Below are 22,695 nucleotides of genomic sequence, written 5' to 3' on the forward strand. Positions count from 1 at the left end.
TAAACATGTTTTTCAAAACCAAACATATTTATTTAATAGCATAAGGCAGCATGATAACTGGTGCCTGGTGCTAATAATTAGAAACCTAATGCCAAGGGGGTATAATTTTGCTAGTCTGGTCTCGTATCTGTCAGTGTATTACGATCAGAATGCCATTATGAAAAATGCTTTAATCAGTTAAACTACACTACAAAATGGCGTGAGAACAGGTGAAAACTTTCAGCATGTCAGTCAAAAAATAGCTGACCTCTATCATATTGAGAAGGAATCATTTCAAAAACAAACCACTTCATATGTGACCCTGGACCACAAAACCAGTCATAAGGGTCAATTTTTCCAAATTGAGATTTATACATCATCTGAAAGCTAAATAAATAAGCTTTCCATCAATGTATGGTTTGCTATGATAGAACAATATTTGTTCGAGATACAACTATTTGAAAACCAGGAATCTGAGGGTGCAAAAAAATCTAAATATTGAGAAAATCACCTTTAAAGTTGTCCAAATAAAGTTCTTAACATTGCATATTACTAATCAAAAATTAAGTTTAAATATATTTACAGTAGAAATTTTACAAAATATCTTCATGGAACATGATCTTTACTTAATATCCTAATGATTTTTGGCATAAAACAAAAATCAGTAATTTTGACCCATACAATGTATTTTTGGCTATTGCTACAAATAAACCCCAGCGACTTAAGACTGGTTTTATGGTCCAGGGTCACATATGCAAAGTATCTTTTATGTCCTGAGGACACAATATAAAAGATAAAGTGAAAATAAGGGCTAATAGTATCTTTTTCACTATACCATGTGTGTAAAACATGAGACATCTTGCACCAACCTTTTTGAAACAGTATGAAATTATGATAATAAAAAACACTCTTATCCTACTTATTAAATTCTACCATCATTACACTTCCCTGAAAGTATGCCAGTGTGGTTTTAATGAATTGCTTAGTTGTTTACCTAATAGCTATTAGGAAAAAAAGATACTGAAAGTCTGAAGAACAGATCTGTGTAATTTTAAACTAATTTTAAACCAGCACACATAACGACTGCAAGAAAAACAAGAATTTCAAGACTTTGAAGAAGTCTGCAAGAAAACTCAAACTTAATTCCCTCATGTGACAATTAGCTCCGTCTCCTCTATCTGCTCAAATAATGCTTTAGAACTCAATATGGTAAATCAGTTCTTAAGTCATTAAAATGTTAATTGTAGAGTTTATCAATTTTTTCACTCTGTTCAGACCACCGCATCACAGGGAGCACACTCCGTGTGCTGCGTAAAAGCGCACGCCATCCAATCCATTGACACTTGGCTCTATAAAAACGCAGCGAGCTGTCAGTGCGCGTAAAGCCACACGCAGGCAACAGATTTGTGCGATAAATATTATTAAAATGCGGTTATCATAGTTTGGTTTATTTACATTGACCTCCTAAATATCACTGTTGCCATGTACGCGCGCAGACGCTTTTGTACGCGGAAACGTAAGATGGCAAAGACAGACAGTGAAGACGACAGAAGTTGGAATGATAAGACTGAGGAGTGAATAAATCGACCAAGATGGGAAAATTACACTAAAAACGAGCTATGCAAAAGACTTTCAAGATGCAAGACGAGCGCACCGAGTATGCGTCTGGGAGTCTCCCGTTAAGTGAATACAACACGAGCTTCACGGAGAACAGGACTAATTTCTCCTGGAGTGACTTTCAAGATCTCACCGATTTGGATAAACCCGATTTTATGGGAGACGGATCTGCAGTCCTGAGAATAATCATCTCTGTCATTTACTCGGTTGTGTGCGCACTGGGTTTAATCGGAAACATCCTCGTCCTTTATCTCATGAAGTCCAAACAAGCATGGAAGAAGTCTTCTATCAACCTCTTCGTGACCAGTTTGGCGGTCACAGACTTTCAGTTCGTTTTGACGCTTCCCTTTTGGGCTGTGGAGAACGCCATGGATTTCACTTGGCTGTTTGGGAAGGCGATGTGTAAGATAGTTTCTTATGTTACAGCTACGAACATGTACGCCAGCGTGTTTTTCCTCACGGCTATGAGCGTGGCGAGATACTGCTCCGTGGCGTCGGCGTTAAAAAGTAGGAGACGCCGGTTGCGTTTCCCCGCGCAGTGGATGACTATAGTCATTTGGATTGCAGCGGTCGGTGCCGCTCTGCCAAACGCGATATTTTCAACGACCGCCACGGTGTCCAACGAGGAACTGTGTCTGGTGAAATTTCCTGACAGGAGCGGGGACGCGCAATTTTGGCTGGGTTTATATCACGCGCAAAAAGTACTTCTGGGGTTCCTCATTCCGTTCGGAATAATCACAATCTGTTACCTGCTTCTCCTACGCTTCATAACGAACAAAAACGTAAACACCTCTAGTGCTAAAAGGCGCTCAAAAGTGACTAAATCTGTGACTATCGTCGTTTTGTCTTTTTTCCTGTGCTGGCTACCGAATCAGGCGTTAACAGCTTGGGGAATCTTAATAAAACTTAACGTAGTGCACTTCAGTTATGAATATTATGCTACACAAGTGTATATTTTTCCAGTCACAGTATGTTTGGCACATTCAAACAGTTGTCTCAATCCCATTCTGTACTGTTTAATGAGAAGGGAATTCAGAAAAGCGTTGAAAAAGCTGTTTTGGCAAATTACCTCGCCTTCAGTGACCAACATGAGACCATTTACCGCCTCCACGAAGCCGGAGCAGGATGAGCACGGTCCCGCGCTGGTTCCGCTCAGCCCCGCGGAGCCCGCGCTTATTTTTTATCCTCCGGGGGCTGTTATGTACAACGGCAGAAACGACCTCCTGCCTAACAGCACTTAACGAGTTGTTGGTGATGAGGAATATTTCAGACTCAGACAAAATGGCTAATTAATTAGTTCTTAACATTAAGATTTTTCACCGCCAAATAAAAGCAGACTAAAGTCGTCCCGGTCTGGAACACCTCGTAGAAGTGGAAGGGAGCCTCCCAGTGCAAAACCTTTCTTAATTGCGCGGTTCTAATCCATTCTGGGTTTACATTTTCACCCTCTCACTAGTGAGAAAACCTTTTCAAGCGTGAGGAAACAGCTCATTATTCCATGCGAATCACACAAACTTTGCTCCCTGTTTAACTCGACTTGGAACTGTGAAAAAAACAATCTAATTAAGAAATGTTTGTGTAAGTATTCATTATAATATCTGACAGACTTTGCACAAAGCACAACGTGGAAATAAAAATACATTTGCATTGTTGTTGTTAATTTTTTTTCAATGTGTCAACAATATCTTAATTATATTAACCTATTAATCCACAGTAAGGTACAAAATATGTATTTTTGCTCAAACCATTACCCAAAGCAAACCATTAGGCCTACATTGCTAATAAACATCTTACATCAGACAGTGATGGGTTGCAGGTTTTTTTGGAATTTAAATTCTATATATTCTATATAATATACTAGCCTGACAAGGTCAGGAGACGGCTAAGACCAGCAAACCATCTTAGGCTGGTTTAAGATGTTCTTTTCCAGCAGGATGAAGATAAAGTGGATCATTAAGAAGGTATGTTATCATTACATGCCTACATGTGAACTTGTGTACATTTGGTCAATTATTTGACTTTACTGATTTGTCCAACCTTGTTGTCAGATTAAAAAATAATTAACACCACCTACAAAAAAATTGTTTGTCCTAATTATATATATGTGTATATAAACGTATTAAATAATTACAAGCTGAGACAAATAAGGTAAATCTGAAATGTTAGAACCCAGTCACTGTGTTGTTCGAAGTGAATATTGTATGGGGTTTGATAATACTTGTTCGCTCAAAAACAATTAAGCTTAAAACATGCATAAAAAAAACATCCACACCTTTCAATTTTGTCAGCTGTTCTTTAAAACATAATCTTTCTTTCAGCTTGACTGATGATGAAAGTTGTTTTAGAATGTGGCATGGGAATCGAAATGCGCAGTGAAAGACTTGATGGAATCAGCTAACAGTCAAGCAGAACAGTAGTCTGGTTTTCTCAGTGAACAGAAGAGATGGACCATATGAAATAGCGAAAGGGTGTTTATTTGAGGCTTAATCTGTACATCACATAAAGACAGCTATGAAGAGGCAGCCAATTAAGGATACTGTTGAGGCAGAGAGAACCACCACAATCACACTGCCTGCTAGATTGACCAGAGCTCCAAGACCAGCTCCCACTATGACCTGAGCCAACTGTACCATGCAGGTAAGAGCTGCGCAGTCCATGCCTGTGCCACGGCTCTCCAGAGCTGATTCATCACTGCCCAGTTTCCTTTGCTCCTATGACAAGAGAGGCACAATGCATGAGGGTTCCACATAGACCTAAAATATCAGAAAATATCTATACAGCATTGGAAAAAGAAGATCTGATTCTATCTGAATTAACTTAAAATGAATTGCAGATTCCAGGAATCCTTGCAGACAGCATTGTTTGCTCTTTGATATAGTTCTAAGGTTGATGATACACAGAGGAACTTTTTAGTAGTGCTGCCAAACGATGTTGCTTGGGCCCTTTTCCATTGAGAATGGGCAACAAATTTCTCACCTGGCTGCCCATTGATGGCAAGCTCAAAAAGTTGTCCTGTGTATCATCACCCTAAGAAAGCATGTTCATAAACCTCTAAGCAAATTTCAAGCTCTCACGGTTACCAACACAAAACAGTGAGAACAATTCAAATGCAAAGTTGCATTCGCAGGATTTAAACAACATTTTGATTACAATTCAGTCTTAGTTTCAGTTTCACGGAGGGATTTAGATTTGTAATTACATTTTCTGTTTCCCTGCAACTTCATTAATGCTTCAGATATCTCAGGGATTATATAGAGAGGCCAAATAAAGCGAAAAATAAATGTTTAAAACAACTGAAGCACCATCTTGAATTAATGTTCTTGGTAAACATCCTGTTTTTTTTTTTTTAAAAAAAAAGGTAAGGTAAAACTCACAGTTATATATATACTACCAGTCAAAAGGTTTTGATTGGTAAGATTTTTTATTTTTATTTTTAAAGAAGTCACTTCTGCTCACCAAGCCTGCATTTATTTGATCCAAAACAGTACAATTTTGAAATATTTTTACTATTTAAAGTACCTGTTTTCTATTTGAATATATTTTAAAATATAATTTATTCCTGTGATTTTAAAGATGAATTTTTAGATCCTTCCGAAATCATTCTAATATTCTGATTTGCTGCTCAAAAAATGTATTATTATTATTTTGTTGAAAACAACCGAGTTGAATTTTTTCAGGTTTTTTTCAATGAATAGAAATTCAGAACAGCATTTATCTCAAATAAAATGTCTTTACCATCACTTTTGATCAACTGAAAGCCTCCTTGCTAAATGAAAATATTCATTTCTATAATTAAAAAAAATATATATACTGACTCCAAGCTTTTGAACGGTATAGTGTAGAATGTAACACTAGCTTTTTATTTCAGATAAATGCTGATCTTCGGATCTTTCTATTCATCAAAGAATCCTGAAAAAAAATTTACTCAACTGTTTGAAATTTCTTGAACAGCAAATCAGCATATCAGAATAATTTCTGAAGGATCATGTGACACTGACTGGAGTAATGATGCAAAAAATGTTGCTTTGATCACAGAAATAAATTACACTTTAAAATATATTAATATAGAAAGCAGTTCATTTAAATAGTAAAAATATTTCACAATCTTACAGATTTTTCTATACTTTGGATCAAATAAATGCAGGCTTGGTGAGCAGAAGAGACTTCTTTATGTGTGTATATATATATATATATATATATATATATATATATATATATATATATATATATATATATATATATATATATATATATATATATATATATACACACACACATACAAGCTCTACAAAAGCAATCTAACGTAATTTCAATTCGAATCAATATTTAGCAATATCAGAGTTTTATGTATTTACTGATTTTTGGCAAGTATCATTGTAATAGTCCTGATTATCCTGTCAGGGCTTATTTTGAGATAATGACTAGCTGAATGTACACTAGCCCTTACTGACAGCCCTAAAACTGTCAATATACTGTTTAAAATGACTTTTTTTGTTTTGTTTTATCACTGACCTCTTCAGCCTTGTGGTACTCTGAGATGAGGTTAAATGGGATTGTGTAGAGAGTGCTGGACATGACTCCAAACACACAGCACAGCGTCAGCGTGGCCACAATGTTTGGAAACAGGCCGATCAGACCGGTTCCCAAACCAAACATAAAGTAGCCTAGGAAATACAGTCCCTTGAGGCCAATATATGGCAGGAGCAGCCTCTGTACATCTGGATGGACACATATGGAAATCATTTAAGCAGACTGCAACAATGGCCTTCAATATGGAACAAATGTTGAATCGGATGAATAGCAAACACAGATTAACTGATCAGACATATTCACATCACTGATAAAACATCTTCACCGACGAAGCCCTCTGAAATGGCCTTTTTACCCTACATACGACTTGAAGTCCTAATCAGAATGACAGGATGTTGAAAAGGACTGCGATTCTCTCATCAAAACAGATTAATAACTCTGAAAAAGCGTATTATCCAATTTCAACCCTGAACTGTCTTGGTATTATCAAAGAGTAATTGAACAGTCTTCTTTTGTCTGGATGCATTAAGAAAGTGCAGGTTTAATAAAGTCAGAAAGAATGAACAGTTGAGTCATAATTCAATATTACTCACATGAATAGAGCGCAGAGGAGACGGCGTTGATGCACAGGCCCCAGCAGCCCACTTCAACCCCTCTCTCATACGTCGCATAGGAGGTGGAATTGTGTTCAGCGTATGGGTTCCCCTTATATACAATCTAAAGATAAACACACAGATCCCAGGGATGTTAAATAAGATAAAGCACGTGACAACATCACATCCTAGGTGATCTTCTGTCACATGGGGTAAAAACACTAAGTACAGAGCCAGAGAACCTCTTCACAGGTGTCTCTGCTTCCATTATGCTACTCAGTATAAAGTACAGGAACATCACAAAGCTTTTTTTCAATCCAGACACCACGTGGAAATTCAAAGGTACATCATCCTCTGCTCCGCTGTGATCTTGTGGGTTCATTTTAAGGCTACTGAGGGTTTCTTAGCTCAAACAAACCTTCGATAAGGTTCACATGCATGCATAAGCCAAAAACCTATTTATTCAGGTCATTTTCAATGTCCCTCAGCTTTCAAAGTTGAAGTCATCATATTAATTTCACCATGTCTTTTGTCACTGCCATCTCACAGTGAAGATCATATTCTCATACAGCTGGTTAAGTTTATGTCTATTCACTGCATCAATGGTGAAATGGCCAGTTATTGACCTGAATGCTTTTCCACTTTGTTGAGGTCAGCAGAACAACTTTCTGTACACACTGACTGCCTACAAGGAGACTTACTCATTTATCTCAATTCAGCACTGAACAAACTAGTTGTGTGAGGGAAAACAAGATGAAGCAACGGCTACCTTTTAACCACGAATCAAAGTGTCTATTGATCTATTCTTCACTTTCAAAATGTGACTCTTTCAGGAGTACTACATTGAAATCTAATGGCTTGGTAAATGAATACAGATGGATGTTAGAGATATGATGATAACTTTCTCATTTATTTATTTATATCACATAAACGCAACCTTGGTGAGCAAAAGAGACTGCGATTTAAAAATCGTACAATCTTACGATGTTTAAAGGGAACCCTGGGTATAAAGACTTGTATGGCTTAACATAAATAAAGTGTCTTACTGAAATACGTAGTAGAAAAGCCATGAAAGATTTACGTTATTTAAAAATCCACATCATTTTATACATATTTTGGACTGGGGGGGGGCAACATTATTTTGATGATGTGAAATGTTTGCACTCAGTGAGCTACTGGCACTTACCTGATGCTATTTTTACCGCAACTTAACTCGGAAAATAAAATACTGATACGATGACCACAGCTACTGAAAGAGCTTACAGGTGGCGATGGATATAAGCGTAGGCTCCCCACAAGGAGTCTAAAAGCCCCCAGATATTGAGTGAAACCCATGCTGAGAAGCTCCTTCAGTGGCTGCAGCGTCTTGACAAGTGCCGGCATCTAGCTTTTTTTTGTCTTTGCCATTTGTAAGCTCTTTCAGTAACTGTGGTCGACTAAAAGCCTCAAAGGCATCATGGCTAAAGTGGAGAGAACAAAGACAAAAAAATAATTAGGGGCACCAGTGCGACTGACCCGAACAGCATATGTGTGTTTGCGATCAGGTGAGCATCGGTGAATTCATTCACCGCTCAAAAAACCTAAGTTTTGTTCCGTGCCGAGTTCTGCAAGTGCACGAATCCCCTCATTATAACAAGGTGTAGATAGGAGATTCTTTTAATGATTATTAAGGGAGTTTGCAAATGTGATACATTTAATACAACAGTTCAATAAACAAGAAGTTGATTTTAGGTGACTTACATTGCCTGACTATAACACTGTTGTCTGATTTTGCTCTATTTCATCGAAAATCGTTTCATACAGTCACAGCTGAGCAAACACAGCGGTGTTTTGTTTATGAATGAATGTGCATTTTAAAAACAAATCTTGTGAGATTCATGATTACCCATTCATAAAGACAGTCACTTGCTTTATTCCTGAATGAATCAGCCGTTCGAACGAATCAATTGAATGAATGATTCAGTGATAAAATCAACTGACTTGCCGCCACCTACTGGCAGTTTTAGTTTTATTTTCTAAAGTATAATTTCAGTTTAAATCATTTGTCATATTCAAAAATGTATATTTAACAACATTAATTTATAAATTTAATTGCACTCATGCCACTTCTGAGGCTCGTTAAACATCTGAAAATACACTACAAGCCATTTTTGTTTCTTTGTGCCACATCCGTAGTACAAATTAATTTTGCTTATACTGATTTCATATGATTGGTAACGTATTCTCCTTGTTCTTTTTCTGTTTTAATTAGAAATTTTAGAATTTGAATTTGACATGAAAGATGATATACTCTAATAAAATTAAAAAAAGCCCCTGTAAATCACTTTAAGGAGTCAAATATCACCTCGTAATTAATCAGAAGGTTCTCCTGAATATCTTGACTGTGGTCCTAAAAAGAAAAGTATAGCATAGAGCCCTGAAAGACGTGGGTCTTTAGAAAATTTTATTCGTTCACAGGCATCTTCCCATTCTTTTCTCCTCTTCTTATCGCTAATAAAGCAGTGAAGACTTACATTGCTTCTCTTGTTGCCCTTCGACTGAAAATTACAACCAAAATGTGGCATCATATTGCTTATTCTGAGTTGTGTTGTGGTAAAAATAGCAAGAGGTAGCTCCCCGAGTGCAGCCATTTCAAGTCATTGAAATAACGGCGCCCCCCATAGTCCAAAATATGTATATATGTATAAAACGATGAGGATTTCATGGGTTTTCTACTACATTTCAGTAAGAGACATTATTTAAGTTAGCCATACAAAGCCATACAAATTTCTGATTACAAAATCAACATGATTTTACATCCAAGAATAAATCAAATGGTAGTTGCCTTGCAGTTTTAAGTACCACTGTCAGTCGGTATTTCAGGGATTCCAACTGAAGTCAGCATATAAATTTTTTTTGGCTGTTCTGAGCTCTGTCTTTAAAGCTAGAGATGTGCAAACAAACGAAGCACAACTCAGATTTCTCATTCACTCACCTGCCCCATGAAGTCAGTGAAGAAGAGCATGTTGCACAGGAAGGCCGTCCAGCCTAACAGATGACTCACACACAGACAGCGGTAATGGCTGGGCATGCTAATCATAGCTGACAGTAGCGATTTCAGGGTCATTCTTTTTTGTACCTGAAACACAGTTAAGCACACAGGCTTATAATAGCTTTATTCAGTGAGCTATGATACATACAGTACAATAGACTGTGATCACATGAATCATCAGGTTTTCACAAACCTGTCAACTTCATGCAGTACAAAGGTCTTATAGCTGTTTCTGCACATTGTGTTTTGAAAAATATATTTTTTGCAGTTCATAAGGTAGCTATCCTTTAATGTAAACAGTCTGTGAAGTTGTTAATCAAAAAAGATCACGAAAAGGACATTGTCTTTTAAAAGAATTGTCTTAACGAGTCGTAATATTTTCAAATCTTCTCCGTTACGATCTACATCACTCGGTAACATATTAGCATAATTCCTTCCTGTCCGCAAAATACAAACAGTCTGACCTGCTCACAAACACTTGCGCTAGTTAGTGTGTTTACATCATGTGGAGAAGACGCTTTGTTCTGCACTGTCAAAGCGAGTTTGTTTTGTTTTCTTTGCAGAACGATGATGATGTGAAGAATCAGTGGTTAAAATTCATTTTTTCCCATGATACCACAGCACTACAGTTCAAACCTTTTGTTGTGTGCTCATTGTTTTACAGAGGTCTACTTCTCTAATCTTGGCTTTTATCTTTGTTGGCTTCTAATGGTCTTTATTTGGACCAACAGGCATGTCCAAACCACAACCTGTAAGTACGATTTATACATTATGCGTACATTTTCAAGTGAGTGCTCAAAATGTCTAGTTTTTTTGTGCTAATATGTAATGTATACCTAGTGCAGCTTCAGTTTACCAGGTAAACCACAATATTATTGTCTTAGTTCTGATAATCCGCTGTAAATCAACTGTTTCCTAAGAATGTGTTGATTAATGTAGACTGTTGTTCTAACTACTTTGTTTAATAATAAAGAATGTAACTTAGACATATTTTGGTTTATAAACTGTGTGGTTTCATCAGTTAGTCACGTTAGCACTCTGCTAACGTATCCACTATTATTAAGTTAACTTTAGCTATGGGCATGATTCACTTGTGTAAGTGTTAAAATGTTTTTATGTCATTATTTTAAGAACGGATTGGAGCACTATATTATTATTTTATGTAAATGTGCATAGGGTTGCCAGGTTTTCACAACAAAACCCACCCAATTTCTGCTCTAAACTAGCCTATCGCATTTCGAGGGGGGTCCCCTGTTAAAAATCACAGGGTGTAAATTTGGTAAATTTGCACTCCAGGGGCTAACTATAATGTTATTGAGGTTGCTTCAACCTGCGACATTAAAAACAACCACAGACTTGGCAACACAGATGGCAGCGCTCGTTAACTTGCTCAAGTACTCCTCTCTGTGCCAATCACAACAGGTTTGGCCAGATGACCAATCAGAGCAGAGCAGGCTTATGGAAGGAAGGGGTTTACATTTTGCTCAAAACTGATTAGAACGAACTGTTTTAAAATCACTGGCAAATGACTCTGTATAAATGTATATTCTGAGAAAATTACAATGTTTTCTGACCTTGCATTTAAACCTGTTGTAGGGGAGTCCAACACAATATTAGATCACTTAAAAAAAACATATGACCTGCTCTTTAAGAAAATAATAACCGTTTTCATAACCACAAAGGGTTGTTTTCATTACTGTGATCACATCCGTAGTGATGGGGATCTTTCTATAAATAAATCCAAAAGGCCGCATTTAAACTGCCTTTTGGAAGTTCAAAATCGGGGCACCATAGCAGTCCATTATATGGGAAAAAATGCTGAAATGTTTTCCTCAAAAAACATAATTTCTTCACGACTGAAGAAAGAAAGACATGAACATCATGGATGACAAGGGGGAGAGTAAATTATTTGTAAATTGTTCTGGAATTGGACTCCTCCTTTAATTTGTGTTCTAAAGATGAACGAAGGACCTACAGGTTCGGAACGACATGGGTGAGTAATTAATGACAGAATTTGTATTTTTGGGTGAACTATCCCTTTAAAAAAATTTTGGCTTCTCTAGAGCCAAAAAAAACTTTGTCAGCCTCAGATTTCTCGCTTTGCATCTTCATTTAGCCTGTTGTACTGATTTAGTATTTAAACACACTCATGCATGAAATGCATCTGATGTCTCCCATAATGTGAATACAGTTTCCCTCAGGTATTTACAATGCTCTCCGTGTTTCATTGGAGACCTTTATCAGCCTAATTAAGCCTGTGTTCTATCTGTCAGCCTGTGAAACAAGTCTCCCATCACTGCTGTACATGAACAAGAACTATATGTTCTGAACATTTTGTCCAAGAGCAGAGTTTGGTGGAAGAGAACTCTTTCCCAGGGACAGATGGCAGATTATGTGAGGTTTGTAGCAGGTTAATGATTGTGAGACTCATCTGGGGTTGAGACTGACAGGATTAGTGAGATTTAGAGTTCCGTTTACCTTTGTGGCATTAACAATTCGATATGAGCATTAAATAGAAAGTAAAGTTTGATTGAAGTTACTTTGGAATTGTGTGTATAAAACTCCAATACACAGTGTAAATATTTTTCCATGACCCTATAATCTGATTAATACAGACAGACAGCATTAGTAAACATAATATTAGCTTACCTGGGTTCATTTGTATGATGTATATATACATAATTCCAATAATTCCAGACATTTTCTGCATGAATGGAAAGCACAATGACAGACAACAACAACTTGAATTCAGGTGGTAAAGTGCATTGCACAGAGCTATATCTGGGAAAGATCTAAAAACGAGCTGCATTAAAGCTCTACTCGGTGTGACTCACTAGCATGACAAACTGCAGTCTGGGTTAAGGACCACAGCGGAGGTTTCTCAAAGAGCATGCTCAATTATTATGATTCAGAAGGAGCCATTGAATGGTGATCTGAAACAGGATTTGAGACACTCTAGTGGTGATCTAAGACTCTAGGGTCCAAATAGTCTGAAATATGTGGTTTACAGTATGTTTGTAAAAGTTGAAAAAAAGAAAAGAAAATAGATTAAATATTTAAGATTCTGACCTATTCTGGGTCATTGATCAAATAAGTAAATGTATGTACTCTTGTACAAACAATAAGATGTTCTTGCTCCCATGGAAACCAAGATGCTCTCTGCATTATTATTATTATCATCATTATTATTTTTATTATTATTATCATACTTTATTAATGTGTATAATAATACATGTTAAACGTTTAAATATTATTATTATGATCAGTAACAATAACAACAATATATTATTATTATTATTATTAATTCAAATTTTCCTTAAGTAAATGTATGTACTCTTGTACATAAAAGATTTTCTTGCTTCCATGGAAAAACAAGATGCTCTTTGCATTATTACTATATATACAATTTTAGTATTATATCTTATCTTATCTTATCTTATCTTATCTTATCTTAATAATAATAATAATACATATTAAACTTTTAAAAGTAATAATAACATTTTATTATTTACAATATTTATTATTATTATTATTATATAATTTTTAATTAAGTAAACGTGCACTCTTGTACATACAGTACAATAAACTGTTCTTGTTTCCATGGAAAAACATGATGCTTTTTTGCATTACTAGTATTATAATTCTAATTATTATTACTATTAATATTATTACATTTATTTGTATAATAATAATAATAATACTACATATTAAACTTTAAAAAAGATTATTATAAACAGTAACAATAACATATTATTATTATTATTATTATTATTATTATTATTATTAATAATAATAAATTCATTTTCATTAATTAAATAAGTAAATGTAATGTAATGTGAATAATCCTTTAAAACTTTAATATGTATTATAATTATTATTATTATTATATTTTATATATAAAATTTTATTATATTTTAGTTTATTTGATTATTTACATTTACAAGTATTATAATTATTGTTATATTTTATATATGAAAATTCAAAATTTCGCTTAAATTATAATGCTGAAAAAATGCTTTTTTTGTACTAATACAAATGAAAAACATAATTATTTTCTAGTGGTCTCAGAATTGTACTCGTTTATATGAGATGCATATGTCTAAAATCCCCTGCTATATTATGTAACTATTTTTAATATAAAACCTGGGCCTGCTTTAATACGTACTGATCTAATAATATACAGTGTGAACTTTGAGAGCCGAGCACATTTTTCACACCTTATAATTAAGTTACACACAATATGGCCATAATAAGTAATTATAATGTCATCACGTCACCACAAAGACCTCTTAATATGCCATTATCTTGTTTTTAATAAAACGGAAAAAGCATGTGCTCATTTTCATTATCGACCAAACGAGGAATTGTTTCTGTGAAAGGCACGAGTATCCAGCCTAATTACAGCTCCCAAAGGCGGATGCTCCAAGGTCTGAAACCGGTCATTAAAACGTGAGGGGAAATTGGGTGCAGACTGAAGCGAAGAATAAAAGCCACATGAAAGGGATTCAAGGTAACACACATAACCAACCTCGTTGTTAGGCTGCTTGGCACTGGGTGTGACTGCATTGGCTTCACTCAGGGCAGAAAATGAGCGCTGCCTCATTTCAGGCAGAGGTGGTGGCTCTTTGTAGACCGCGCCGTAGCCGTTATGACGTGGGTCTTCCAGGAGCAGCGAGGTGGCTGGACAAGAGTCTGAACCGTGATCTTTCATCAGTGGTTTCTCCGGGATGCTGAAAAGGTGCATGGTGAGAAAAATCCCCCAGGTCAGTGACGAGAAAAAATAGATAACTTGGTATTCTGAACCCAGTACGACACCAAGCGCAGAGTGACCCCAGTCCATGGCTCCAATCAGGTATCCACAGGCTCCACCTAGACCTGCAAGGAAGCACAGCAGATTGCTTTGAAAACTCAACTCAGGAAATCAAACGCAATTCGAAGTTTCAGTAGGATGTGCTCTGTTTGTACAAACCAAGATGCTTCTACAAAAGAAAGTCACAGCACTAAAAGTACTTTTTCAAGTGTTGTTCTTGTTTTAGGAAGGAATAAAAATAGTAGCTCTTGTTACACCAATCACAACAGTGACCTTTATAATGGAATAATGTGCATGAAACAAAACAAGCTATAAAAGTTTATTTACCAAGAAATTATTTTGAATAAACTTGTTAAAGGGTCACATGGGTTTTCGAATGGGTTATCTTTTTTTGCTGTTTGTAACATAGCTATTCTTCAGTGTAAACAGTCTGCAAAGTTGTTAATTTAAAAAAAAGTGCACGATAAACAAAGATATCGACTGCGTCTCATTTGGAAGGCTGCATCCTCCGGAGGTCGCATTTGAAAGCTGCATGCGTCATCGGGGAGGTCTCATTTAAGAAAAGGAACCGTTAAATTGCAAAGTAAAAACGAAATTATAGTATTTTACACCTCGCAAGGAATAACGGTCAATTTTATTATGGTTACTTTTCTTAAATAAGACATCCTTAATGACGTGTGCAGCCTTCAAATGCGACCTCCGGAGGATGCAGCCTCCAAAATGAGACCGTGTCATTGTCTCTCAGAGCTGCCTTAAAGAGTCGTTAGATTTTCGAATCTTCTGCCTGTTACTGATCTACGTCACTGGGTAACACTTTTGCATAATCCCCGCCTGCCCACGAAATACGAACAGTCTGACCTGCCCACAAACACTTCTGCTAGTTAGTGTGTTTACATCATGTCAAGAAAACACTGAGCTCTTTATTTGGACTAACAAACATCTCCGAGCCACAACCTGTAACTACGATTGATATGTATGTATACCTATATGTATACCTAGTGCAGCTTTAGGTTTCCAGGTGTCTTGCTGAAATAGTTCTGATAATTCGCTGTGAACCAACTATTTCCTAGTGTCATTAATGTAGACTGACGTTGTTCTAATTACTTCGCTTCATTATAAAGAACATAGACATATTTTGGTTTACCAGCTGTGTTGTTTTATCAATTTGTCACGTTAGCACTCGGCTAACGTATCCACTGTTGTTGTTTTGTTAAGTGTTTACAGTTTAGCAGCTAAACTTTAGCTGTGGGCACGATTCGTTTGCATAAGTGTTCAAATGTTTTTATGTCATTATTTTAAGAACGGATTGGAGCACTATATTACTGTTTTGGTGCATGCTTTGTCAGTGGTAGCCAGGGTTGGCAGGTTTTCACTAGAAAACCCACCCAATTGCTACTCAAAACTAGCCCTCGAGAAAAAAAAAAAAAAAAATTATATATATAGGGGCTAAATATCACATTACTGGGGGAGCTTCAACCGACAGACATGAAAAACAACCCGTGGCAACATCGTTAAAGAAGCCCAATTCCACGGGAAAACCGCAAACTTGGCAACACTGGTTTCAAGGGGGATCCCTCATTAAAAATTGTTTTGGGGTGTAAAATACACATTATTTTGTCGGGATTCCCCTAGTAAATTTGCATTCCAAGGGCTAAATATGACGTTCTTGGGGTTGCTTCAACCCGTGGATATCAAAAACAATCATGGACTTGGCAACACTGATGGCAGAGCTTGCTAATTTGCTCAAGTACTCCTCTCCGTACCAATCACAACAGGCCTGGCTAGCTGACCAATCAGCAGAGTAGGCTTATGTAAGAGGCTTACGCTCAGAACTGATTGAACAAATCATTTCAAAATCATCGAGAAATGACTGTATAAGTGCATATAAAACGACTGTTTTCTGACCTTTGCTGCATTTAAACCTGTTGTAGGTGACTCCAACACAATATTAGGACACCTTTAAAAAAACCATACAACCTGCTCTTTTAAATTTTTTTCCAGTAATAATGAAGTTTTACAAAATGCTGAAAAATATTTCTTACCTTTATATATAAAAACAATGTGTTCTGTGACATTAATGGGACAGTTCACCCAAAAATGAAGAACTATTAAATACATTTTTGATTTCTTTGTGCAAAAAAGTATTCTTGTAGCTTCCTAAAATTGATCCACTGATGTCACATGAACTATTTTAAAAATGTTCTCACCACCTTTCTGGACCTTGAACGTGTCATTTGCATTGCTGTCTATGCAGGATCAGAAAGCTCTCGGATTTCAAAAATATATTCTAAAGATGAATTATGGATCTTACGTGGTTTGGAACGACATGAGGGTGAGTAATTAATGACGGAATTTTAATCTATTTCTATTAAATTAAAAGATACACTACTGTTCAGAGGTTTGGGGTCTGTTAAATATACAGTAAAAACAGTTATATGGTGAAATATAATTACAATTTAAAGTAACAGTTTTCAATTGTAATATATTTTAAAATATAATTTATTTCTGTGATGCAAAGCTGCATTTCCAGCATCATTACTCAAGTCTTCAGTATCACATGATCCTTCAGAAATCATTCTAAGACGCTGATTTCCTAACCCAGAAGCATTATATTATCATTAATGTTAAAAATGATTGAATTCATTTTTAATCAAACATTGATTAATAAAAACCTCAAAAGCATTTACAGTAATTGAAACATTTTTGTTTTTATAATAGACAGTATAATAGATATATACACCTCAACAAAAATATAAATGGATATAATAAATATTTTAGAATCAAAAAGTATCAAGTAGTTTGAGTGCAGGTTGTTTCAGGGCTGATCGAGTGAGCAATATAGTGAGTGATAATAAAATTATACAATTTTGACAAAATACAGAGAAAAGCTAATTATACACTTAATTTAAAAAACATTTTAGTGATCATAAATTGGATATTTTCTTTTTGTAATGTTTACACTGCAGGGCATATTTTGACCCATTTTGTCTCAAGAATTAGTAAAAGTAGACCAAAAAACAAAAACAAAAACAAACTCTGTATGAAAGGTTATACTTAATTACAAACAACCACACACCCCTGAGCCACAGTAGCAATCCAGTCATGTGTCTCTGAAGCTCTCAGCTCCAACCCATGATCTCAGCACATGACTGGGCCTGTTTGGATTAGTATACCCTGAGTGCACACAGACCCCTCAGTGCCCGAGCACCATGAACACAAAATCACTGCCAAGTTTTACTACAACTGGATTACAGTCGTCAGGAAGTTTTTGCAAGCATTTGCTTAATATTTGGGGTGCTGTTTTTCTTGATTGTAATTGTGCATAAAAATAACATGAAATCATTTATAACAACAGCATCTGGATAATTAATATAACAAAGATCAGCGAGTAGTGTCTTTTGTGGCGTAGATGTTATTCACACGAGACCGAAAGCACACGTGCCTCTAGTAGCCTGACTAATATGTTGTTTTCACTCTTTTTTCAGAAGAGATTTAACCTGTGATGTCTTAAGATGGCTTTTTTCCTTTTCAGGTTGTGGAAGTTCATGCGTGACAGTGATGAAACGCACAGGGGGAAAAAATCCTCCCAAGACTTCAAGATTTTGACCAGTAAACAACTATGATTTTACAATGAGTTTAGAGGACACAAAAGCAGATGTTTTTTGATTTCTTGTTAATGCAACCAAATCCCCAAAAGGCATTACCACTGCCATACAGAAAGCAAGATGTTCGGTTACATCAGTAATATGGCACCAAAGTGTTCTACCGACCATGTTACAGATGCAGAAAGAGGAAACGGCTGTTGCCATAGTGCCAAACAATTTCACATAAGTACTAATTCTGTCCAAATTAAACACTTGGAAGCTTTCAAAAATACTCCTAGGAGAAACTGTTTGAAACAAATACTGTCAATCAGCTTCACATTGCAGAACAATCTGTAATGCTCTGGTTCCTATAGCGGTAATTGCAGAGAAACATGTGCATCTTAAAAATTGCACATCATGAAAATAATGGGTTTTTTCCTAAAGAACTGACAGGATAAAAATGGCAAAAGCAAAAATATGTATCAGAAACAAAGCAGCCAGAAAAGTATCTGGAAATGTGTCCACATACTTAATGTGATGGCATAGTGTTGGATGGCATTTTTTAATTTAATGAGTGCAAAAAGCAAGCAGACAGTTTGTTTGCTTTTTACCCAAATGCTAGGTTCAGCCTGCTGGGTCATTTTATTGAATTTTTTAAAATACTTTTACCCAGGTTCGGAGTAGTTTTTGTACACTAAAAATTGCTGGGTTATTTAAAAAAAAACTGTGACCCAAATGCTAGGTTCAGCCAGTTGGATCATTTTGTTTTTTTTTTTTTTTTTTTTTGGTAATACTTTTACCCAGGGGCCGGGTAGGTTTTGAGCACTAAAAATTGCTGGGTTATTATTATTTTTTTTAAACCCAAATGCTGGGTTGAGCCTGTTTTGTCATTTTGTTGGGTTATTTGTAATACTTTTACCCAGGTGCTGAGTAGTTTTTGCATACTCTAAAAACTTCTGGGTTATTTTTTTATAACTTAAATGCTGGGTTCTGCCTGTTGATTTATTTTATTGGGTTATTTGTAATACTTTTACCCAGGTTCTGGGTAGTTTCTCCACACTCCAAAAAATTGCTGGGCTATTTTTTTTAAAACCCAAATGCTGGGTTCAGCCTGTTGGGTCATTTAATAGGGTTATTTTTACCCAGGTGCTCGGTAGTTTTTGCACACTTTTTTTTTTTTTTTTAACCAAGATGCTGGGTTCTGCCTGTTGGGTCATTTTAATACTGGGTTATCTTTAATACTTTTACCCAGGTGCTGCGTCGTTTTTGCGTACTCTAAAATTTGCTGGGCTATTTTAACCCAAATGCTGGGTTCAGCCTGTTGGGTCATTTAATTGGGTTATTTTTTTATTTTTTTTACTCAGCTGCTGGGTCATTTTTAAATGTCAATACTAATTATGAACCCCCTGACATACTTACCCGGCACTCTAAGCTACCGTGCGCTCCACTGACTACAATAGGAGCGCTATTGATAATGCTCCATTGTTGCAACTGTAAGCGTGCTATGCGTTTGACGGGTTAAAACTTAAATGTGTGACAGACAAGATGGCACGAGGAAACGCTGTTTTTAATGCAACTTTTTAAACATGAATATAAGTCATTAACAGATGAAGTAATGAACAGGAACAACCTACTGATAGCAGTTTTCTTTCCACAGATTTCCACTGGTTGCTCTTGCTGCTCCTGCATGTCCTAAAACCTTTACTGAATGTAAAGACTCACTTGACATTAAATTAAAAAAATATATAGTAAATTAACTGTTCTTGTCCTATATATAAACTGATTTTACAATGCATTTATTATTATTTAAAATAAAAAACCTTTAACAGGTTGACTGACCCAGTACTATGTCAAAAATCAACCCAGCTAATGGGTTAATGCATAAAACCCAGCATGTGTTCTGCGTAATATTTACCCAAAGCTGGGTTGCCAAATAACGCAGAAATGGTTGTTGTTAACCCAGCATTTTTTAGAGTGTACAAATAGTCCTTCACAACAGCACAAAAGTACGTCAAACTGGCTTTATGTCATAATGCACAATGCTTCAGAACATCTCCACAGCAACAGAAGAGTTAGGGACAGAGAAATGTCAGTTATGGAATCGTCAAGGTAACTAAATAGCACTCAATAAGACAACATGAAGTGTTTAAAGCAATTTCTTCTGTTAAAAACAAAACAAGTCTATTGATCTTGCTTTACAATAGTTCAATGCGCTTTGAACGATCAGTAGAGACATTTTCATCATACGGAGCAAGGCCAAGCTAAACATTCATTGTTGCTCCTTACCTGTGAGTAAGGCATGATAATGAAGCCCTCTCTCCTTATCCCGATGAGAACACACATCAAACAAATAGGCTTTAATGGGTCCATCAATGAAATCTGCCGCAAAGTCAAACATCACCACTCCAAACATGACCACTACGATCGCCCATGTCCTTTTAACATTTCTGTCCTCTAGTACAGCTGGAGGAGAGAAACAATCAAGCTTAATCAAAAGCACATTATACATCAAACATAATGAAGAACACTAAATTGTAGTAATGAAAACAGGATTTTTTTTTCAGCATTTTAAATGTATGTGCTTGGTAAATAAGTACTCTTTATTGCAAATGATTACAATTCTAGATTTGTTGTATTTAATACAAAATAAGATAGAAATTCGTAAACACTTCCCTAATGCTGTAAAAAAGAAATCCATGCGATGTCTAGCTGTGTTATATTCCTTTCTAACTCCACACGACTATTTCTGAGTCACATTTCCTTTAGTCATTAAAAATCTATTTGATATAATGTGGAAAAACACAGTAGGAGAGAAAAAAATAAATCAATTGTAACCAATTGTTTTAAAATTATTTGCAGTTCCTATATCTGCTTACCCTTCCTTTGTTGTTCGTCATTTTATTTTTCTTTCTTTCTTTCTTTCTTTTTGTAAATTCCAATCTAACAACATTAGTGGTCAAGGGATATCAGTTGCTACACTCTTAAAAATAAAGGTGCTTTAAAATGTTCTTCACAGCGATGCCATAGAAGAACCATTTTTGGTTCCACAAAGAACCACTCAGTCAAAGGTTCTGTAAAGAACCATCTCTTTCTTACCATTTTATAATCTGCAGAACCTTCTTTAACCACTAAGAACTTTTTGTGAAACAGAAAGGTTCTTCAGATGTTAAAGGTTCTTTATGGATCCATTTAGACGAAAAGGTTCTTCTATGGCATTGTGAAGCACCTTTATTTTAAAAATTGCATTCCCAAACTGCAGATCCCAGACAAAAGTAGCTCCTGCTTTCATGATCTGGCCAGATCCATAATTTAGGCTGCACCTACCTGATGTGACCGCATCTCCATTTAGAAATAAAGTCAGGCCCACTAACATCATAATCCCGAGTAAGAGTATGTACGGTCGCCTCCGGCCCCACGGGGACCTACAGTAGTCGCTTGCCGAGCCGATGACAGGCTGTAGGATAAAACCCAAAACGGGGCTGATGAGCCACACCAGGCTGTACAGGCGTCTGGGGAGTCCAACGCTTAGCAACACCGGCGTGACAAACGCCGCCTCGACGGCATAGCAGAATTCCCTTCCAAACATGACCATGCCGTGCATGATAAGCCTTCCCCTGGAGCGCTTCGGAGGCTCCACCGCTCCAAACACAGCTGGTTCCATGCAGTCCAAATAGTCTTCTTTTGGCCCCGAGTCCACCGGGTAGTGCTCCATGGATGCGAGCGGGCTGTCCGGTGCGGAGAACCTGCGAGGTTGGTCCTCGGTTAGGAGAGTCATGGTTCTCGGTCTTGAAACTTTTAATTCCTACTGCATAGCTGAGCGGTAAAGTTGGGCTGAGAAGTAAAGGAGGTGGTCGTCTGGTTGGGATCAAGGAAGTAAGCCTCGCTTTTTTTCTTGGTTTTTGTTGCCAAAGCCGTTGGTGGAGTCTGTTGTAAGCATGTGACAAAGATTTAGACCTGCGGATGTTCTTCTGTTCCTCCTACTGGGTTACAACAGGTTCAGAGTTCAGAACTAACAATTCATAGTTAATGAAATAGCAAATACCTCTCAGATAAAGAGAACAGTAAAGCATTTGGGGAAATGTAAATGTTAACAGAGACTTAACAAGCATTCTTTTGTAGTCTTGCATGGCAGGATGGCCGATTAGGTAAATCAAGTGACGTACCATGTGATTCCTCGGCAGACAGCTTCAAGGGAGTTGGAAAAAGAAGGGAATGCATTTATTGCAGAGTCAAAGCACACAGCTCTACGCAAATGCTCCCTCTCTCTATTCACACAACTAACCCCTGCTGCTTTGGTTTACTTAAATCTGTCATGAGACATTCACTGAGTCTCTTCAAAAATCATGTGAGCTTCTCACAGAACATCATCCACTCTCTCTTGGACTTAATCTACAGAGGTCGAGGTGTGGATCACAGGGAACCGGTCAGATGGTGCCACATGGATTAAAATGCCACATTCCACACATATCTCTACGTGAATGAGAATCGATTTCAGGCTAGAGTAGTTATGAAATATCTTTATGCAGCTCATTCTTTGAGTTTATCAATACT

General features: G+C 36.5%; 2 protein-coding genes across 3 annotated transcripts; one reads left to right on the forward strand and one right to left on the reverse strand.

Moving 5' to 3' along the window:
• Positions 1 to 1,339: 1,339 nt before the first annotated feature.
• Positions 1,340 to 3,655, forward strand: rxfp3 (relaxin family peptide receptor 3). The gene has a single exon (XM_051092827.1). It carries the CDS (start codon positions 1,599 to 1,601, stop codon positions 2,835 to 2,837), a length of 1,239 nt encoding a protein of 412 aa, XP_050948784.1. The 5' UTR covers positions 1,340 to 1,598; the 3' UTR covers positions 2,838 to 3,655.
• Positions 3,656 to 4,054: 399 nt separating this feature from the next.
• slc45a2 (solute carrier family 45 member 2) lies at positions 4,055 to 22,155 on the reverse strand. Of its 2 annotated transcripts, none has more exons than XM_051092826.1 (7): positions 21,469 to 22,155; positions 20,431 to 20,607; positions 14,279 to 14,625; positions 9,694 to 9,837; positions 6,720 to 6,843; positions 6,109 to 6,314; positions 4,055 to 4,304 (listed from the first exon to the last, which is right to left on the reverse strand). In XM_051092826.1, exons 1-7 carry the CDS (start codon positions 21,917 to 21,919, stop codon positions 4,092 to 4,094), a joined length of 1,662 nt encoding a protein of 553 aa, XP_050948783.1. In that variant the 5' UTR covers positions 21,920 to 22,155; the 3' UTR covers positions 4,055 to 4,091. The 2 variants fall into 2 exon arrangements, with proteins under 2 accessions (XP_050948783.1, XP_050948782.1); XM_051092825.1 differs by having other exon boundaries at positions 4,055 to 4,307.
• Positions 22,156 to 22,695: the final 540 nt, after the last annotated feature.

The sequence above is a fragment of the Labeo rohita genome, chromosome 21 (assembly GCF_022985175.1).
Source record: "Labeo rohita strain BAU-BD-2019 chromosome 21, IGBB_LRoh.1.0, whole genome shotgun sequence".
NCBI classification, from domain to species: domain Eukaryota; kingdom Metazoa; phylum Chordata; class Actinopteri; order Cypriniformes; family Cyprinidae; genus Labeo; species Labeo rohita.

Excerpts from the sequence above, each read along its gene's own strand:
- rxfp3 (XM_051092827.1), top strand. The coding sequence starts at position 1,599 with ATGCAAAAGACTTTCAAGATGCAAGACGAGCGCACCGAGTATGCGTCT.
- slc45a2 (XM_051092825.1), bottom strand. The coding sequence starts at position 21,919 with ATGACTCTCCTAACCGAGGACCAACCTCGCAGGTTCTCCGCACCGGAC. Across the intron at positions 20,608-21,468 it reads TGGAGATGCGGTCACATCAG|CTGTACTAGAGGACAGAAAT; the intron begins GTAGGTGCAGCC and ends TCTCTCCTCCAG. Across the intron at positions 14,626-20,430 it reads TTATCATGCCTTACTCACAG|GTCTAGGTGGAGCCTGTGGA; the intron begins GTAAGGAGCAAC and ends GCTTCCTTGCAG.